The sequence below is a fragment of the Camelus dromedarius genome, chromosome 20 (assembly GCF_036321535.1).
Source record: "Camelus dromedarius isolate mCamDro1 chromosome 20, mCamDro1.pat, whole genome shotgun sequence".
NCBI lineage: Eukaryota > Metazoa > Chordata > Mammalia > Artiodactyla > Camelidae > Camelus > Camelus dromedarius.
In genome coordinates this window covers 28,157,954-28,179,247 of record NC_087455.1, presented here as the reverse complement: position 1 = coordinate 28,179,247, position 21,294 = coordinate 28,157,954, and the positions used below count along the sequence as shown (strand labels likewise).

At 43.0% G+C, this 21,294-nt stretch overlaps 2 protein-coding genes across 2 annotated transcripts in view; one reads left to right on the top strand and one right to left on the bottom strand.

Annotated features, from left to right (window-relative positions):
- The first annotated feature begins 6,707 nt into the window (after nucleotides 1–6,707).
- CTHRC1 (collagen triple helix repeat containing 1) lies at nucleotides 6,708–15,738 on the top strand. Its single transcript, XM_031439433.2, has 4 exons — nucleotides 6,708–7,007; nucleotides 10,183–10,404; nucleotides 12,333–12,549; nucleotides 15,199–15,738. Exons 1-4 carry the CDS (start codon nucleotides 6,855–6,857, stop codon nucleotides 15,339–15,341), a joined length of 735 nt encoding a protein of 244 aa, XP_031295293.1. The 5' UTR covers nucleotides 6,708–6,854; the 3' UTR covers nucleotides 15,342–15,738.
- The window catches only part of SLC25A32 (solute carrier family 25 member 32), a 38,317-nt gene continuing 29,446 nt past the window's right edge, over nucleotides 12,424–21,294 (bottom strand). The window contains exon 7 of the mRNA XM_064476914.1: nucleotides 12,424–12,507. Within this exon, the coding sequence (XP_064332984.1) occupies nucleotides 12,459–12,507 (49 nt within the window). The 3' untranslated portion in view covers nucleotides 12,424–12,458. The remainder of the gene's footprint in view (nucleotides 12,508–21,294) is intronic.

The window sequence follows — 21,294 nt, the reverse complement described above, 5'->3', positions numbered from 1 at the left end:
CAATAAGCATGTGAGGTGATCCTGGCCACTGACACTGGAAGGAAGTCTGCAGGGAGGACTCAGAAAAGAATTCTCTCACTCTTGAAAGGGGACACACAACAGGGTCATGTCTCTTTTCTGTCCCTGGAAGAAAGCTAATCTATATTTATTTATTCAATTAATCAATTTTTATTGCCCAGCACGTGTCCTGAAATCCAAAGGCTACCTGCCTTTGAACTGGAAATGAATGGCTTTTCAAATGCAGGCGAGTTTCAAAAACACATCCTGATAAAGTCCTGTACTTTAAAAACAGGGTGGAAAAGTAAGGGAAATAGCAGACCAGAAGAAGTAAGGGCTGGGTCCCTGGCTAGACAGCTCTGAACGCCTGGTGGTGAGCTCCGGGAGGCAGGGGGGAGGAATGCACACTGTGGAAAAAGGCTAAAGGCAAGGACATAGGAAGGAGAAGAACAGCACCAGGGTTCCAAGAAAATCAACCAACTCCAAAGCCCGGCGGTCACCAAAGACTCAGAGCAGGATGTAGTGCCACTGTCCTGGACGCCATCCAAGAATCTGGGAAGACCAACAGGTGCTTGAACCGAGTGAGATTTCTAATGCCACACTAAGAATGTCAGCTCTCTGCTGTGATTTTAACTTCCCCACTGCACAGGCATGTGTGTGCTTGCCCCTGTGCGGGCTTACAAGGGAGACTTGAGTCCGACCCTGCCGGGTGGGTCCTGATGACAGCACAGACAAGGTTCTGCTCCTCTTGCAGGGCCCTGTCCTCGAATGCCCCCTCATTCTCTGGCCTCTTCTTTCAGGCTCTTTCCTGCTTCTGCCCACCCCATAAATAATCTGTTCTCAAAGTGTGGTCCGGGAACCCTTGGGCATCCCTGAGACACTTTTAGAGAAAATGTGACATTAAAACTATTATTTTAGTTTTAGTTTATTAGTTTTAGTTTTAGTACATGTATCTGTATGTATATGTTTAACTGAATCACTATGCTATAACCAGAAAGTAACACAACATTGTAAATCAACTATACTTCACTTTTAAAGAGTGAAAAACTACTATTTTCATAATAACAATAAGAGATCATTTGCCTTTTTCACTCTCAATCTCTCACACATGCACAGTGTAGTTTTTAAGAGGCTGTATGGCATGTGATATGGCAACAGATTGAATTTAGAAGCAAATATGAGAATCCAGCTGCAAAATGATCTGGAAAAATGCAAAATAATGACACTCTCCTCATTAATTTTTTTTGGTTTTAGAAAATATAGCAATTATTAATTAAAATGTGTTATTTATTCTAATGTACAATGGGTTGATTATTGCTATTTTAAAATGAATTAATAAAAATATTTTTTTAAACGTTTCAAATTCAATATCTAACACGTGGTGCCTGGACCAGCAGCCTCAGAGCTTGTTAGAAATGCAGGTTCTCAGGCCCCTCCCCAGACCCACTGGCTCAGAATCTCTTGAGTCCAGTAGACCACGGCTCCTCTCCCCTTTTTGTGACAACCCTTCAGATTTTTGCATCTTGTTTCCTCTTAGCTGCCAAGCTCCAATTTTTCAACTGTTCGTTCTTTGTGAGGGTTTCTGAATCCCCTAACAATCATGCTCACTGCACCTAACATTCCTGTGCTGTATTTGCCAACGCGTCTCTTAAAACATGTTGCCTGGAAGAGAACACATATTCCAGCAAGTTCTTCACCATGCAAGACAGTGTATGTCTGTCAATGCATTTATTTCTTATAGTGGTAATGATGCCACTAAGATTACTTTGGATTATAGTAGCCACAGCATCCTGGCCTTGGTAATTGTGAGATAGGAAGCCACATAATTATAGTCAGAGCAGAAATGCAGGGCTTCGCCTTTGTCTACGTGCATGAATGTGGGCTGGGAAGTCAAGGTGACTAGGAAACAGCCCAGGAATCTAACGTTCCAAACATAACCTTGACATGTCATCAGCCATTTAAGAAAGGGTTACCAAGAAGCAGAAGCTCCTGGAGACACACTAAGCAGATGCTGAGGATGTGATCTCATTCTTAGAAGAATTCCACCTAAACAAAAGGGGAAGAAAGGACTAGGATACGAGGACAAATTTCCTGTGATGCCCAAGCAAGCAATCACTTAAAAATTAAGGTCCATTAAGTTACCTAATGAAGAGATTTCACAATGGAACCATGAAGGGTGGAGGGTCAAGCTCCAGGGTGTTTCTTATCATCCCTGGTATAGAAGTCACACACAACTAGTGGCAGCATCTAATCGAATTTAACATCCAAAAGAAAATTTGCATGTGGTTGGGGTCAGTAGATGTTTATATCTGTTTAATGAGTAAGTGAGGCTTTTTATTTTCTCTCCTTATTCAATTTCAGGTGACTTTTTTTTTCTGTATAACAATTCTTTGGTTTTCATTTAAGAAGTGGTTAATTCAATATCTGCCCTGACCTCCCCCCCATCACCCCCCAGACCTATCCTCCCTCATCTTTTTCTCAGAAACTGCTGCCAAGCAGACCATTCCCATCTGGCTTTGGTGCAGGCAGCCTGAGCTAGCTCTTCCAGCTTTGGGTCACCTACAAATTCCAAAGCATGCTTTCTATAGAATCCATAAATAAATTGGGCGGGTGGTGGGGACAGCATCCATAAAAACAGGAATTATTAATCTAGCCAAGAGTTAGAAGGAAAAGTGGTATGAAGATGTTTCTGATCATACTGATCATTCTGGTGATTCTGAGAATACTGCCAAAATATCTAACAGCATTGCCAAAGGGTTGTTTTTAAGTCATCACAAGGAAGGTGGGAAGGGAGTTTGCCGAGACTTAATTTTAATTTTCTATACAGTGGGTAGCAAGTCTTATAACCGGTAACTTCTATGCCATTATTGACAATGAATTATTAACTTTTGTTTTTCCTTTGGACACTTACCCACTTCATGTTTCGGATCCAAACCTCTTGATCTCTTTCTCTCTCCTGTCAAATCCCATTTTGTCACTGTTCAACATTCTCTATTGGACAGTTTGGGGAGAGGTAAAAATGCATTCAGCTTACTTTGTCATTTGATAAAAACTGATGGGTGAGGGAGGAGATTAATATTACTGGCTTGCTTCAATTTCAGTTGCAACGGTCTGACTTCATATCAACAAAGCAATCACATCTATAATTGTCACGGGGAACTGGAGAAAGAAATAACCAGAAACTATGGGTTAGCTCATGGGTTTGGAGATCTGTGGAGGGAGACAGGAGACCTGGATGTATTTTGTAAACCTAAATGTTTTAAAATGTAATTCCAAATATCCTGCTTACTTTGGCTTTCTTTTATCATAAAACAGGCAGTTCTTTGTGCCTTGAAAGAGACACACAGGCTGCAAGGAGTCATCTGAACTGCCCAGAAATGTCTTTAATCTTGACCATTTTCAACACAGATCTCCACAGTGAAGAATTTTCAGAGGAATTCTTACAATGCAGAGTCTGTTCCTAGAGGATGCTGATTTCAAAACCTCTGTACACAGGGCATACTGAGGAGAGGAAGAAAGTGCACAGCTTTGGGTTGCTTAAGAAAAAGGAGGAAAACTGACGGGAAATGAAAGACTACCCAAGTAGAAAGCACGTAGCAGGCTGTGACTCAGAATAAATGAAATGTACCTCTTTCCGGTCTAACCCAGACCAGTGCTTGCCCTCAAGCACTGCAAAGGATGCTAGCTCCCAGTTGTATAAATGTGCACAAATGAAACAGGACGCATGTAGAATGTCCTCACCACCATAGCAGGCAAGGGACTGTTACTAATCTTTCATCATTGATTTAGGTTCTATAATTTTCCATCAACTTTCATTCTTTTAACATTTAGAACTATAAAAATTCCAATCACTCGTGAGCAGGTAAGGGTAACGGATGTTGAATGCCTAGCAGAGCAGGATATGGGTAGATTAACCATTTAATACCGGCCTGAACAGTCTGGTAATCTGGGAATTTAGGGATGCAGATGAAGCCACTACATTGTGGGATGTTACTGCTGACTGTGTGTGCTTGTGCGAACATGAGCCGTGGAAGGAGGAATTCGGCGCCCCCCTTTCGGGACTTACCACTGCTGTCTGCCCTCAGTGCCATTCTCCATGCTTCTCCTTGCCCTGCTCCATATCCCGGGAGGCTGACCTCTGCAGGCTGTTCCAGGCTCCTGTTTCCCAGGCTCTTATCATTAATACCACTCTTTTTTCTCTCTCTAACTGGATTTGGTCAATCAGAGATTGGAGGGTGGGTAGAAGCCAGGATATTGCTCATCTTCCTTCTCCAACCACGGCTTCATCTCTTTCTTAGCTCCAGCTTTCAGTGGACAAGCCCCACGTGATTCCAGCTTTGACAGGTCACCTATGTCTCTCCAGCTGTGGGGTGGTAGCTGCTTCCAGCTATGGCCAAACGGGTTGCTTTACTGTCCCCTGTTGAGCTTCTAGCCTTTGTGGTCAATTTGTTACACAGTAATACAACAATAATACAACCAGTGGGGAGGTGTAGATTCTATTTGCAATGGCAGCAAAATACATAATAGCCACAATGTAAGACCTATATAAAGAAAAATTTTACCTATGCATGAAAGACGATTTGGAAAATTGGGGAGCTATATTATGTATCTCAGTGGGAAGATTAAGTGTTTTATTTTTAAATCTTTTTTGGGGGAGAGGGATTAATTAGGTGTACTTATTTATTTATTTAAATGGCCATAGGGGGGATTGAACCCAGGACCTCATGTGTGCTAAGCACAAGCTCTACCACTGAGTTATATCCGCCCCCTCAAGATTAAATGTTTTAAAGATGTCACTCCTAAAGGAGTTTTTATAACAGATAAGAAATGCATTAATAGCTCATAGGGAAAAAAAGTTAAATATTTGAACAGAAAATATGTAACACATTTGGAAATCTTCAGGAAAGATCACTCTGGAAATAGCACTGAGGACTTCAAACTAATCTGTACTCCCCAACTGGAACTAAAATCTATAATGGTAGAATGGGTCTAAGTTTTAAACTGAGAAAACTCAAATTCCAGAGGCGGTAGGATAAATGACTGCAAACCCACAGAGGTGTAGCAGTAAGCAGAGAGACAGCCAAGTTAATCCAACCCTTGGAAGGAGTACTTTTACGGAAATGTTAGGAACTGGGAGACAGGGTATGTGAAAGCCCTCTGTGTGCTGTGAAGCACTTACACATTATTATATATTATCTTTCAAATGTAGATAATGATACCTAGTTTATTTATCTTACAGTGTAATTTAATTAGTTATGTGAATGTGTAGTTTAAAATACATGGATGTTGACACAGGATTAGCTAATTACTGAAACCCCAACCTGACCCCAGATTTAGAGAAAGGGGCCATCCGAAGTCACTGATGGGTGATATAGCAGCAGCAGTTACAGCAGCAGGAACTGTGTTTGGATAGAAGACAGACTGGCTGGTGGTGCCCCCCCCCCCCCTCCAGCCTGTAGCCTGCTGCCACCACAGTGCTTTGGCTACATAAGGGCATCAGCTGGGACCTGGCTTAGCTCTACACAGGATGGGTTTTATGGATGAACAACTTGTGTGGCTGCACTTAGAAGGGTCCCACGCTTGATGTATTGCTTTGTTGACACTGTCTTGAAATTCTTTGTAATTTTTTAACAGAGGACCCTGCATTTTTATGCTGCAGTGGCATATTATGCAGCCAGTCCTGGCTTTAGAGCACACTTGGAGCTTTGCTTTTTCTGACAAACAGGAATGGAATTTACCTATGGTGAGGCACTGGCCCAGGAGTAAGGATTCCTAGAACTGTCCTGAACTGCTCCCCTGCCAGACTGTTCATTTTAATGTCCATCTGTTGGGCTCACTACAACTTCCCAGAACCAGGCCGATTGGTAAAGAGAACCCCGCTGAGCTGAATTTGACCTTAGCAGTATTGCCATTCTGTCAGCAACCTCCATGTTGTTTCAGAAGTGGCAAGACCTCTGTCCTGCCTGATTCCAGCCCGTGGTGTATAAAGGAGCTCCTGGTCCAACCTGACCCTAGCTGGTGAGTGGCCTGCGCCCCTGAGGGCACTTTCTTCCAGAATGGACAAAAGAGGACAGAGGGGGTTAGAAAAAGATAATTATCAGTCAGAGGTCAAGAGTTACTACTCAAAGGTGGACTTTTACCACTGAATATGGCTTAACCTCCCTGAGTCTCAGTTTCCCCGTCTGTGAATGGGGCAAGCAGAGGAGGTATCAATTTGCGTAGGATTACCGAGGGGACAGAGAGTATGCGTAAAAGACGGCTTGGTTCCTGGTCCTTTGTTAGCTCTCATTATGAAGCTTGGGTTCTTAATCATCTGGGTCACGGGCCCCTGGGAGAACCTGATGATATCTGTGGTTCCTTCCCATCCCCTTCTATCCCCTACAAAAAATCATCTTCCAAAACACAGCTTGCCAACGGTGCCAGGGTTTGACCCAGGTGTGCCTGGACCCAGGTGAAGGCACGTGCCTCTACAATGTTCGCTTAGGCGGTGCGGTCTCCACTCCGTCCTTATAGCCTCCACCTGTGGTTTGCTGAGCATCGCCACCCGCGAGGCAGAGGATCCAAGAGGTCTGCGCGTTCCCGCGAGGGTCCCTGCGGGCAGAGCGGCGGCGCGGGAGGGGGCGGGCCCGGCCGTCGGCCCGCCCCACGTCCGGCTCGGGGTGGGGGCTCCGACCTATTACGGGATGGAAACCCCGGTGTTGGGGGGCGGGAGGGAGGGAAGCGCGCGGGTGAAAGGCGCATTGATGCAGCTTTCGGCGGCCTCGGAGGGCGGCGGGGCCAGACTCTGATCACGTCCCGGTTCCCTGGTCTCATTCTCCTCCTCTCCTGCTTCACGAGTCCCGGGGCCGCCGCGCGCCATGCGTCCCCAGGGCCCCGCCGCCGCCTCCCGACTGCGGCTCCTCGGCCTCCTGCTGCTCCTGCTGCTGCAGCCGCAGGCGCCGTCGAGCGCCTCCGAGACCCCGAAGGGGAAGCAAAAGGCGCTGCTGCGGCCGAGGGAGGTGGTGGACCTGGTGAGTTCGGGGGAGGGGACGAAGCCGCGGGCCACACCGGGACGGCGTCCGTCCAGCTGGTGCCTGGGGTAGGAGGGGTGAGGAATGGGGATGGGAGGTGTCTGTACAGCTGGGTGTATGTCTTGCGTGCCTCTGGGGAGTCCTGCTTTGTCTGAGTCTACCGATTAGAAAGGACCTGGCCTCTGCATGGAGTGGAGTCCTGAAACTCGCAGAGGAGACTAAAATGAGACGGCCATCGTGGAGCAAAGAGGCGCCGGGGTTGGGTGGGATGCCCCGAAGTACAGGGAATCGCCTAATAATTTCTGGTCTCCCTCACCCGCCCCACCTCGCCCCCGAGCATGGAGAGGGTTAGCGCGGCAATGAGTAGAATGAGGAGCTTAGGCTAGAACTTGAGCCTGGGAGCTGCCTGGGAGACCCTGGACTCGCTGATCCCCTGTGGGCCTGGGCCAGGGACGCGCAACGTGTCCTTTGTTGGGGCTGGTGGCCACGTCTGCCAGCAAGAGTGAATAACAACTCCCACCCAGCATCCGTCCAACTCTGTAACTTGAAGACTGTGAGTCATGTTGGGTCATCTTCCTAGGGAGCATGGGCTGCAATTTTCTTTGCTGGACGACCACAGCCGGGCCAGGAGCGGTTCAGAGGGTTTAGAACCAGAAGAGGAAATGAAGGGAGCCAGCACTAACCCACCAAGGACCCATTTCATTGTTCTATTTAGACAGACGGGCAGTCAGTCCTTCTGGACACCCCGAGTCTTCAGTCTGTGGTCACCAGGTAGGAACATCACAGCCAAACTAAGGGGGAAGACAGTTTCCAATAGAGCAAATAAATAGCCCAAGTGCTTTCTGAGGGGTTAATCTATGGGAAGTCTGTTTGCTTAAAGCTCTTTCCTTCTAAAAGTCAACAAACTCAGTAGAGGACAGAGCAGTTCTCTGCTCTGTGGCAAGAGTGATCCTTTCAAAACTACTGAATTCCTTGGCATATAATAAACTTCAATCCTTAAGCCAATCTTATTTGTAGACAAATAGGGGTTACAGGCATTGCAGGACATGGGGAGGGGGTATTTTTTGATTAAAAATTTGTTTCATGTTTGTTAAGCTTCTCTTGTAAACTGAGCTGATAAATCAAGCTCCCTGGCAGCTAGTTCTAAGCCAGATTCAAAAACTCTGGAAAAAAATTCCTGCAGTTTTACACTGTACTTTTTGGTGATGTGCTATGTAATTTCATTCCACATAGCAGACTATGTGTTCAGGGCTACAGTTCTATTTTGAGTGTCTAAATTGTTTAAAACTGTACCAAATGAATGTGGTTGATGTGCAGTCTGCATTTTATAAATCTGTAGTTATGCTACACAAAATACCCCTTTGCCCTATAAAGCTACCAATTTTTTCCTTTCCCTCCAAGGATTTACAGTACCTGTGGTTTCCCACAACTCTAGCCCGACTTGGAAAAGTTTATTGTGCAGCCAGGCTCAGGTGCATCCTGTAGATTGGATTTGGTTTTGCTGGGGGAAAAGAATCCACTCAGTCATTAAAGGTTTCAACAGATTCTATAAAGCAACTTCTTTGTACAGGATCTTTCAAAGCCATCCTTTCAAGCGCACAGCAAGCTCTGCCTCCTGGTGGCCAGTGAAAGAAACGGGTTCATTTCACAGCCGTTTATGAAACCTCCACCTGTCACTAATCATGTTAGCATTTTAAAGTGAAAGAAGACAGATGTGATACCTCTGGGACCAAATTCACTAAGATTATGTGAATAGCAGTTTTTAGATAAAGAGGTGAATAAGACTTCTCAGCCATGGCACTATTGACATTTGGGTCTAGATGATTCTTTGTTATGGGGACTGTGCTGTGCACCCCACCCCTCCAAGAAAAACAGAGAGAATCCTAGCACTTCAGAGTTTGATAGGTTATTGCCACCCTATTGAAGACTAATGGTCACCTGCAATGAGGTCATTTTCTCCTTCTCCTTGGCCGGGACAGATGGGTTGGGTTGGAAACTAGTGTTATCCTAATGACACTTCCTCCACATAAAAATGGGGAGGAGAAGCAGATGTGTGTATCCGACTTAGAGATATTGCCAGTGTAGGACCACTATTGACTGTTAAGGTTTTATTTTATAGTTATATCTCTAGGAATTTATCTTAGGGAAATAATTCAAAAGAAGAAAAAAGCTATATGGATAAGGATTTTCATTATAATAATATTCATAGTAGAAAAAAATAGAATTGACAATCCCCAAGTAGTGCAATGTTTGCATAATACTGTGAAAGTACGATGCTGAAGTCCACATCCTTTACAACATCTAGGGTTAGAAGAAAAAAGCCATATATCAAATTATGTCCACCTTGGAATACAGCCATTTAAAAGTTATATATGCTTTTAATGAGCAGTAGAAGAAAGCAGGCAAATGAAAAAAATTTTTTAATTGAAGTGTAGTTGATTTATAATGTTGTGTTAGTCTTTGGTGTATAGCATAGTGATTCAGTTACACATACATATATATTCCTTTTCATATTGTTTTTCATTATAGACTATTATAAGGTATTGAATATAGTTCCCTATGCTGTACAGTATAAATTTGTTGTTTATCTATCCTACATATAGTCATTAGCATCTGCAGATCCCAAACTCTCAATTTATCCCTCCCCCCACCTTTCCCCCTATAACCATAAGATTGTTTGCTATGTCGGTGAGTAAATTTCTGTTTTGTAAATAAGTTTGTGCTATTTTTTTTAGATTCCACATATAAGTGATACCATATGGTATTTTTCTCTTTCTAACTTACTTCACTTAATATAATTATCTCTAGGTCCATCCATGTTGCTGCAAATGGCATTATTTCATTCTTTTTATGGCTGACTAGTATTCCATTATATATACATATGCACATCTTTCCAATCATCTGTTAATGGACATTTAAAGGTTAGAAAACATTATGTATTTGATGAGTGTGTATGTGTGTGTGTATGTGTGTAAAGTGTATAAAAAGTATAGGAAAGAAATATTTTAGAAATAACTTTAAAATCAGTTCTCTATAATAACTCATCTAGAACATGGGCAAGTGGTCTGTAGGGATTCTTGAATCCAAGCACTCAAAATAAGTGTATTTCTAATCAGGCTGAGTCTTTGAATCTTAAGTGGTGAGAGTTTTTCCCCCTTTCTTTTTTCCTCTGCAGTATAATGGGATGTGCTTACAAGGGCCCGCAGGGGTGCCTGGGCGAGATGGAAGCCCTGGGGCCAACGGCATTCCTGGTACCCCTGGGATCCCAGGTCGGGATGGATTCAAAGGAGAAAAGGGGGAATGCCTGAGGGAAATCTTTGAGGAGTCCTGGACGCCTAACTACAAGCAGTGCTCATGGAGTTCACTGAATTATGGCATAGATCTTGGAAAAATTGCGGTAAGTAAAGTTCAAATTATTTTAAAGTTGAGACAGACTTTAAGGGTTGAGGGGATAAGTGTTAATTTTAGGTGACATTTTATTTTATTTTTACTGGAAGACTTAAAAAAATTAAGTGATGGATACCATGTGACTTTTAACTTAGAATGAATGAAAAAAAATTGGTGATGTTTCAGAATTAATTTTATGAAGTTATTTCTAAGACAAATAAGTCACCATTTTATTTTAACCCTAATAATATTTAAAATAGTCAAATGCAAACAAGAAGAGCGAGCATAGGTATGTGTGTTAGACAGTAAGCAACTTTCCAATATTGTCCTAAAGTGAGTTTAAATTTAAATTAGTCTAAGAAATTCTGTTGTGGCTCCAGACATAAAAGTGGAAAGAAGTCTCCAAGAAACGACCACACGATAGGATAGAAATTATCTAGAAGTGGGAATTCCACCGGTATTTGTCCTTATTCTGAGTAGCAGGCACAGCTTGAAATTGCTAAGCTTAAGAGAAATAGAACGGACCAGAAATATACTACGGTGACCATTTAAAATTATTGCAGTTTTTAGGGAGAAGAATCATTCAAAATAGTCTGTCTGGCAATGCATTTGGATTGGTAATTCAGTCACTTTGATTAGTATTTGGTTCCAGAGTAACTGGCAAGTCCATTGGGATGGCTGAAAGTTGAAGTTGGTGCTATTTCTAAGCCTCTTTCTCCTTTTGTTGACCAGCTCTATACATGGTTCCATTTCCACAGTATATCATTCCTTAATATTAACCACTACGACCACCAGGCAAATAGAAGATGTTTTATTTTCATAAAACTTAAGGTTCTAAGTAGCAATCTGTGTGTTATCCCTATTCCTCATCTCAGCTCTTAATGTCGGTTCTATTATCCACAAAAATGTTTGTGACAGTCTTGATTTGATTTCTATGTGATAGAATTTCCATATAGGCTCCATAGTTTGGTGACTGTGACCAGTTTTATTTTGATATGTGATTCCTTTTTTTTTTTTTTTTTTTGATATGTGATTTCTTAGAATTCTGTTAAAATGTTGCCTCCTTTAAACACCATTAACAGACTAGCTGCTTATTTATAGTTCATCAAAAGTTGCTGAGTTCTACAAACTTTCCCTGTGGACTCTGAATTATTAATATGTTTTCAAGTTCCTCTTAGTAGTGGTCAGAATGGGTCTGGGAGCTTTCTGCAGGTAAAAGATAGTGGACCATGAGCCAAAAGACAGACAAACTTTGCAAAGACCAATTAGAGGGGAAAAAAAAAAAGGCTGAGTCTTAGCATTGTGTCACATAGGTAACGACTAAAAACCCCATCTACGCTTTATTCAGGATACTGTTTGCTTTTGCTTCAAAAGATACAAATCAGAGCAGGGTCAGAGGGCATGCCTAGCATGTGTGAGGTTCCCAGTACCTCCATTAAAATAAATAAATCTAATTACCCCCCCCAAAATAAATTAAATTAAAAAAATTTAAACATACAAAAAAAAAGATAATCTATCTAGGTAGTGCTAGTCTAGACTGTAAGTTCCATGAGGGCAGGGATTCTGTTTTGTCTACTGCTGTATCTATAGCATTCAGCACATAGGAAATATTTTTGGAATTTAAAAAAAAAGTAAATATATAGATTGGTTTGGTCTAAAATACTGAAGACTGGCTGTTTTGGGTAAAACTGAAAGTTACCCTCAAGAGGTGAATAATTCTAAGAAAGCCGTAATTCCGTTTTCTTAAGAGTTTCTAGTATCAGAGCCTCTTAACCCATCTTGCAGAGAACCGCTTTCCCTCTGTAAAAGCTAAGTTGTTTTTTTTTAATGCAGTTTGGGGAAAAGGATAGTTAAATAAAATTCACATTACAATTTGAAAGCACCTTTTTAATTAAAATTGAAAATGCTAATTAAGCCCTGCTTCTGTGTTTGTGATAGGAGTGTACATTCACAAAGATGCGTTCGAACAGTGCCCTAAGAGTTTTGTTCAGTGGCTCACTCCGGTTAAAATGCAGAAGTGCATGCTGTCAGCGTTGGTATTTCACGTTCAATGGAGCTGAATGTTCAGGACCTCTTCCTATTGAAGCCATAATTTATTTGGACCAAGGAAGCCCTGAAATGAATTCAACAATTAACATTCATCGTACTTCCTCTGGTACGTAGAAGAGTGACATTGCAGAATGTGCCTCATCTTTAGAAACTAAAGATGAGTTTCGAGTCCACTGTAATTTTGGGTCGTAGCAAGTTTTCTGTGCATAATTCTCCCTCTGGGTTGCACTTTAGAATTTCCTATAGACCTTTTTTAAAAATATATGGGTGCCTGGGTCTCAACTCCGACCAACTGAATCAGAATCTCTGGTTAAGGGCTGTATTTTTTTTTTATCTCAAGGTTGAAAATCAGAGTTAGATGAAATGGCAGAATAGCTAATAATGCCACTGAACAGTGGTTTCCAATCTTGGCTATACCTCGTGTCCAACTGGGGAACTTTAAAAAAAAAATCGCCGTGTCTGTGTACCACTCCTCCACTGGCTGTGACTTAATGCATCTGCTTGCACCCTAGGCAGTGGGACTTCCAGTGTCTCTCCTGGTTATTCTAATATTCAGCCAAGGTTGAGAACCACTAGTTTAGATTGACAAGGAGGCTGATTTCTCTATCTTGTTCTTTAAAAAGGTAGATACAGTCTGGTGCATTTGTAAAAGAGAACATTTCTATATTGTTCCTGCATTCTCTGTTTGCTTCTACCTAGTCTGAGAAAACAGACATTCAGTTAAACCAATGGTCACTTAAGCTGTTTAAAAAAAAAAAAACAAAACCCGAACTATTGTTTGTTTTGTTATAGTTTAAGTTTCATTTAAAAAGTTTAGAAACTACCAAAAAGTAGCAGGAGGGGAAAGTACCTATTACTGCCATCACCCAGACGCTGCTGTCAACATCTGACTCCCAGCCACTTTGCTTTCTTGAGTTGCTGTGGGTGGCACCCATGACAGTGTGTGCCAGGAGAATCAAAGGTGTATATATCACTAGCTTCGTTTCCCTGATTTCTCGAAGCAATTTCTCACTAATCTTGTACTTAAAAATGGCAGAAGAAAGAGATTCCCTCACTGCTAACCAGAAGTATTTCAGCATTCTTAGAGATCTAAGTCAGAAACTGATCCCAGAAATTAATATAGTACATTTACCCCTAAGGAATCAAGGGCATCCTGTCCATTTTCTTCCTCAAATCCCCACAATACCCTCAAGACATAAAGAAGATATTTTAACCCCCTCTCTTTGCACCAATTTACATTCCCACTGACAGTGTGGGAGGGTTCCCATTTCTCCACAGCCTCTCCAGCATTTGTCATTTGTAGACTTTTTGATGATGGCCATTCTGACTGGTGTGAGGTGATACCTTGTTGTAGTAGTTTTGATTTGCATAATCAATGACGTTGAGCATCTTTTTGTGTGCCTATTGGCCATCAGAGGATGAATTTAAGCCTAGGCTGTGCCCATGGGAGTTTGACAGACATTTGAATGTCATCTTGTTACCTGGGTCTAGGAGGAAAACAGGTTGAGAACCCCTAATCTAACATATTTTAGGTGCTGAATAAGTTGCAAGACTACTCTATACCTGCAAAAATTTTCATTCATTCATTCAAAAAACATTATTTCATTTGTTAAAGGCTGTGAGGTGACCATTGACTCTCCCCTTGTGAGGCTGATGCTAGACCCAAGCTTGTCCGACCTCCTGTGGGATGAAGTGACCACATTTCTAGGCCATGGATGTCAAGACCTTGGAGGAACACAAGGGTTTCCAGGCATTCTCACCTAGTGTTGTATTAAGAGTTCTAGATTAAATGATATTGTGGGCACACACTGCTTAGTTCTCCCAACTTTGGAAGGAGCCTGAACCAGAGACTGGTCCCTGGATTTGGAGGGATGTGCCTTCCATTCACTGATGTCACAGCTGGTGAAAGCAGATTGCTTCAGGCTTACATCCCTGGGCTCAGCTGGAATGCACTCACCTCAACCAGATAGGAAAACTAACCAGACCCATTTTCTTAAAGAATCTGCCAACCTGAGGTTCCTTTTCACCCTGATACAGATGCCAACGGGGTCATACCTTTTGCCTGTTAAAATGAACACCAGGGGAATTTTTTTTAATGTTGGAGAAGAGCCTTGATAAGACAGAATGCAAGTTTTATGTATTAGTATGTGAAAGTCCAGGACCTGTGAAAAGGCATGTATTTATGAAGCATAAAAACACAACGGAAAAACAGGATTTAGTTAGTTTTTTGTTTTTTCACCATGAGGAAATTCTGTGTAAAATAAGATTCCCAGATTGAAGGACTGGTATAATGGTTATGCTAGAATTACTATTTAATATTATGAAAGTCTTTTCTTCTACTTGAATACCATCAAGTATACAGGTAAGTGCTGGAAAGTGCCTTCTTTTAAAAAAAGACTTAAATATCACATCAATGTCTTGGCTTTTAAAAGTGTAGGCTTCCTTTGTTTAGTCAAATAAATTGCTTTTTTTGTTTTAGGTCATCTTTGTAAGTAAACCAATTCTGGCTTTATGGTTGAAACCTCTAAGAAAATTGCCTGTGAAGCTTATATCATAGAATGGATGTGTGTACATCTTTTAAAACTATTTGTGTGCTAAGAAGAAGAGAACTTATGAGTCTCTTATTAAGTAGTAGAATTTTAAATTCACTGTACATTAAATAAATTTAATCTAGCTTGCTAAAGTAATACATTTGAGTTTAAGGTTTTTGCTTTTTGTTCTAAAGAGAGATGTAACTTTTACCTTTGTTTTGCAGTGGAAGGACTTTGTGAAGGAATTGGTGCTGGGCTAGTGGATGTTGCTATCTGGGTTGGAACGTGTTCAGATTACCCAAAAGGAGATGCCTCTACTGGGTGGAATTCAGTGTCTCGCATCATTATCGAAGAACTACCAAAATAAATTCTTTCATTTTTATTCCCTACCTCTTTTTTATCATACCTTCAACTGGTTCATTTTAGCGACACCTTATGTAATTTGTAGGTGTACATCTGAATGAAAAAACAAATGAAACGTGTTTACAGACCAACGTGTGATTTCACACTGTTTATAGATCCAGTATTATTCATTTTCCTTCAATCAAGAATGGTTTCAGGATTTTGTAGTTGATTAGAATACTTTCTTCATATTCCCATCCCCTGAACTTATAATTTGGAATGTCATTGTGGTCTTCATTTTTTTTTTTCCTATTCTCGTAGCATATAGCACTTTTTAAAATATGAAAGCTACCAGACGTTGTACAAGTTGTAAATGTTCAGAATTGTTTTATATCTGTGAAATAAAACTAATTTCAAACAACTTTAATATCTTTAACATAATTGCCTCTGAAATGAGAGTTTCTGGTCCTTTATATCTGAAAAGTTGAGCATAAACCTGATTTTGTATTTATTTCATAATCATATTTTAAATTTAGTACACATATAGTACTGTTCCATATCTTGAGGGATTCAAAGAGAAAAGGTATTTATATGTCAGGAAATACACTAGCACTTTAGAAATTGTATCTTTTTTTAACAAAGAGTTAAAAAGACGTGAACACTGGCCTCAAATTGTTTACCATTCGGTAGGGAGGATAAGTATACACAGAAATAGCATAAATCAAAGATTAATACGTTGTTTGCAAAAAAAAAGTCATTGAAGGGAGGGTGTAATTCAAGGAAAGACCTGTCACTTCTGGCTGAGGTGATTAGAAAGAATTCATGATGAAGAAAGTACAGGTGTAAGGCTGATAAGTAAATCCTGGGCTTGAATTGAAGTGTCAGTATGAACTCATAAGTTACGTTATCTTAAATCAAGCCACAAAACAGTAACAACAGACTCTCCTAGCTTTGTTTACTGAAAAGACCTAGAAACAGTGACCAATTTATTAATGCCCAGATTGTGATGTCTGTATATCCTTTGCTACTAAAAGGAACTAAGGCTTCTTGAAGAAATGGGTGATTTCAGCTCTGGGGCAGGAAATGTACGCTATGACCCTGGAACATCTTGGCAACTATGAAAGACAACTCAACAGGATCCAAGAGCCAGCTTGAATTGGTTCCCGCTGGCAAAGGTGTTACAGTTTAAGCATCAATAAAGATAATAACTGGAATGGTTTGAAACATCAGATATGTTTAAATGCATGAATTCATAATAATATTAAAGCAAAATTCATTAGATTTGGGATTCATTAGATATGGGAGAATTCCCATACAGATTTGGGATTGCTGTGTTGTCATTTTCACTTGTCTCCAGGTATTTTCTTATTTCCACTTTGATTTCTTCAATGACCCATTGGTTATTTTGTAGCACATAGTTTAGCTTCCAGGTGTGTAGTTTTGGCAGTTTTTCCCTTGATTTCTAGTCTCATAGCGTTGTGGTCAGAAAAGATGCTTGATAGGATTTTTGGTTAGGCCATTCAAGATGGCTGTTCTGCTCAATGTACATCCCCTGCTCAACCAGTCCGTGCTTCACTCACATGACTACCCAATCCTCTTAATCATAGGGCTTAATTAGTAACTACCTACGTACTTGCCCCCAGCCCAGCTGCTGGTTTCCTTGGTAATTGATGAGCCAATCTGACGTCAATTCCCCCTATAAATAGTAGCCTCCTCCCCGCTCAGCAAAGACTGTTGCCGTGTCTGCCTCCTGGCTGCTGCGCATGGTGGGTATTGTTCCAGGACCTTGCTTCAGCTGTGCAATATCCCCTGTCCAATAAAACTTTGGCCTCTCTGGGCTCCTTCGGTCTTGAGGCTGGGCACCTACAAGGCTTACAGGCATGCGGGATGTAGCCCAATAAATGAGCCAGCCCAAGGCTGAGGAGACCCCCGGGAGCGCAGAGATGTGGGGAAATGAGGGGGGACAAAAGGTTGTGGGGGTGATCCTGAGGTGCTCGTCCATTAGAATTTGGGGGGCCCTGAGGCAGCTGTCTGCCATGAAAGGTGTCTTTTTCTTCCATTATGTTACCCTGTTAACTTCAGTGTCCTTCCAGCTTAAAAGTAGCAGCCCTGTGCTCCTGGCTCATCTGATTGCATGAGGATGGCTGGTGAATACAGACAAAATGCAAGGACCTGGATTATCTGCAAAATGCAAGCATACCCCCAGGCCACCACCACCCTGAAAAATTACAGACATAGGCTTTAGGGGTCCTAACTCAGGGACAGGCTGGTGAATTGGACGTGGCCAGTTACCCAGAAGGATTTGGTTGGGGCCCATGGCAACAGCAAAATAATGAGTACCCTTGGGCTTCTGGTCCCAGCTATGGAAGGGGGCAAAGCAACGATGCAGTGTGATGAAACAGCAGCTCTAAGTGGTCTACAATGCATTACAACAGGTAAGGGACATCACAGAAGGCCTGCCCGAGTTGTTGAGCAAAGCAGAAAACCACTATTGGGGTCTAGAACAGCTGTGTGCCATGTAAAGACCCCCTCCCCCATAGACATCGATGGTGACCAAGGAGTCTACTTTATCAGTCACGAAGTTCAGGAATGAACCAATCAAAAATGACATATGCTGGCCCTTCACCTGCCTTACAGCCCCACTGCTGCCGGGCTAGGAGTGGACCCCTTCACAATCGAGATGGAAAGCTCGTGCTCTCAACACATGGACGTATCCCAGGAGCAGTCGCCCCAGTGCCGACACCATGTTAACCCAGAGGCAGCTACTCAACACCCTCTGGGTTCAACTGCTAACCACCGAAGGACCATTGCCAACTACCGGTCAGGACACTAAGTCATCTTTGTCCTTGTCATAGGATCTGCCCCCAGAGGAACATATTATAAATAGCCCTGGGCCTGGCAGGTAAGTCCTCGGTGGTTTGGGTTTGCTGCCATGTGGGATACAGGATTAGAAATGGACCTAGAAATTTCACCTGTCTTCTACCCGGCCCCACTTAAGACTGTTACTAATCCAGGCCCGCTGCTGGAGAAAGGCAGCATTGTATTAATCCTGCGGGCTGTTATACCTCTTCTCCCGTATTTGGCACCGGCTATGGGGACTGAGGATGGACAGGGGTCATGGTGTTGCCAGCCAGGACAAAACCCACAGGTGGGGGTGGTATTATCTCAGAATGCTGTTACTGCTTGTTGCTGGATGGTCCTGATCTTGCTGCTATTGTGCCTGTGAAGTATCTTAGACTTCATCCCTAGTCTGAGTGAAGGGAATCTGTTCTCGGACTAAGCACCAACAGTGGCCTCACTGCGAAATGAGCTTGATTGCAGGGTCTATGGCGAAATGCCATTGTCACCCTCCTCTGGACTTCCATGAAAAATTTACTCAATAAGCACCTGGCTCCAAAGTTTGCCCACTTCTTGGACCCTTGCATTTGGTATTTGGTTGTAGTATGGCTCCACGCACCGTCCCGGGGGATATCACGGAAGAGGGGTGGGCCAAGACTAGAAGGGTCGCGCAGGGTATGTAGGGGTGGAGTGTAAGACTAGGCCATTCAAGATGGCCATTCTCGTGCTCTCTCTACTCAACCAGTCCCTGCTTCACTCACATGACTACCCAGTCCTCTTAATTATAGGGCTTAATTAGTAACTGCCTGCGGTGCTTGCCCCCTGGCCTAGCCGCTGGTTTCCCTGGTAACTGATGAGCCAACCTGACGTCAATTCTCCCTATAAATGGTAGCCTCCTTCTCTCCTGAGTAGCGAAGACTGCTGCATGTCCTGCCTGCTGTTTGCCACATGCTGCTCCAGGACCTTGCTTCAGCTGTGTAAGATAACCTGTCCAATAAATTTCTGATGTCTCTGCAGCCGTCTCCAGGCCGTCCTCCATCCTGAGGCTGGGCAGTTATGAGGCTTGCAGGCCTGCAGGGTGCAGCCCAACATGATTTCCATCTTCCACTTACTGAGACTTGTATTGTCTATCTCTGGAGAGTAGAACTTTTGCTTTTAAAAGACTTGCCTGATTAGGTTGGACCCACCCAGGATAATCTCCTTAGGTTGTAGTCAACTGACTAGAGACCCTAATTACACCTGCAAAATTCCTTTTGCCACATTGTTACATAATCATGGAGGTGATATCCAGTTGTATTTACAGGTTCCTACAAAGCTCAAAAGAAAATTATGCTAGGGGCTTCCACTGGAGGGCAGGATTCACGGAGGGGTCCATGTTAGAATTCTGCCCATCACAGAATGCCACCTGATCTTCTTGCACTTTTCACACCGCTGAACAAACAGATGGAAAACAGGAAGCTAACCTATTGGTGTAACGATCCCAATTACCAAAGGAAATTGGTTGCAGTTATAATGGAATCAAGGAGGACTCTATCTGGAACCTAGGAGACTATCTGAGGTTCCTCTCAGTACTTCTGTGCCAACAGTAAAGAGTAATGGAAAGCTACAGGAACCAGAAAAGGGCAGGCCAACTGAGGATTCAGACCCTTTGGAAAGGAAAGATTGGATCACTCTACCAGGTAAAGAATCCAGAGCCGTGGGTTCTGGCTGTGGGCAAGGAAAATAGGGAATGGGTGGGTGAAGGTGAAAGCTACAGATATCAACTATGACCTCATGAAGAATTATGGAAACAGGACTGTTGTCGGTTTGCATATTTTGTTACATGCATATGTTTACTTATATATTCTAACCCTTTTCTTCTCTTTCACATTTCTATTTAATATAAAAGTCGGTGGGATTCAACTTTACAATGTAGACTTTAGTTAACAAAATATTCAGTGGGACCAATGCTGAATTTGAAGAGTCATTAATATAGCCAGCGACGGATTCAGTGACTGTTGGGGCTTTGTGCCTTCTCTGGGGGAAGGGCAAGAACTTACCAGAAGGCTAGCTGTTTCTCACTAGAATAAGATACCTTTCTTTGTTTTGCAGGCATTGAAATGTTTGTAGATTGGTGCATATGAAAGCTGTGTAGTCAAAGGCGTCGACTGAGACAGTTAATAATTTATTGCTTTCCAGTTCCAAATTCATCCTCCAGAGGCACACCCAGAATGCACAGTCCTTCCCCTGCCTTGTGGCCTCAGCCAAGCAGGCTCGGTGATCACCTTGCTGCAGTCTTGCAGGGACTCTGGGGAGAGGGACACCACATGCTCCTGGCCCCATGCTGTAGCTGTCTCTCCCTCCCTCCCTCCCCTTGTCCCCACACACATGCTTTTAAGCACGACCACCCACCAGTCTGACTCCCCTGCCCCTACAGGGTTGTTCCTGAGGTCTTTCAAAGGTGGACAGTGTCTGCTCTTGGCTTTGCACCTGCGGAAACATCCCAGCTTCCTCAGAAACCTGCTCACCAGCCCTGGCTGGCCTGTGTCCCAGGTGATCGTTTCCTGTTGATCGGACGATTCTAAACCCAGTTCTGGCACAGGCAACCCAGCAAACTTTCTCACGCTCCAGTGGTGGCCAGCAACCACAGCTTCTCCAGCAAGGTATGAATGCTGAGGCGGCGCTGGGACCCTCCTCCAAGCTCACCTTTCCTCCAGTACTCTTCCCTCAGCCCTGGGGTACTGTTCAGAGTTCTCTTAAAATGCAGTCTTCCCTCAGTGTCAGCAAGGGATTGGTTTAAAGCCTCCTCTTGCCCCCGCCCCACCCCGCACCCCAACCTTGGCCTCCTTCGGATACCAAAACCCACAGATGCTGAAGTCTCTTATATAAAATGGGGTAGTGCATACAGTCTGCCCTCAGCACCCCCACATTCAGTACCTGACGATTCTGCATCTGAGGAGTCGACCCTCTGCAATTCGACTTGCGGTGGGTTGAATCTGGGGACGTGGAACCCGCAGATACAGAGGGCCAACTGTATTTATTTCACTCTATTATTATAGCTTAACAATTCTTTTAAGCTTTTCCTGGTTAAATTCCCATGTGTTCTGTCTCCTGGTTGGACCTACATTGATAGAGGTGTGATTGTGTAACAGCGTTTGGGC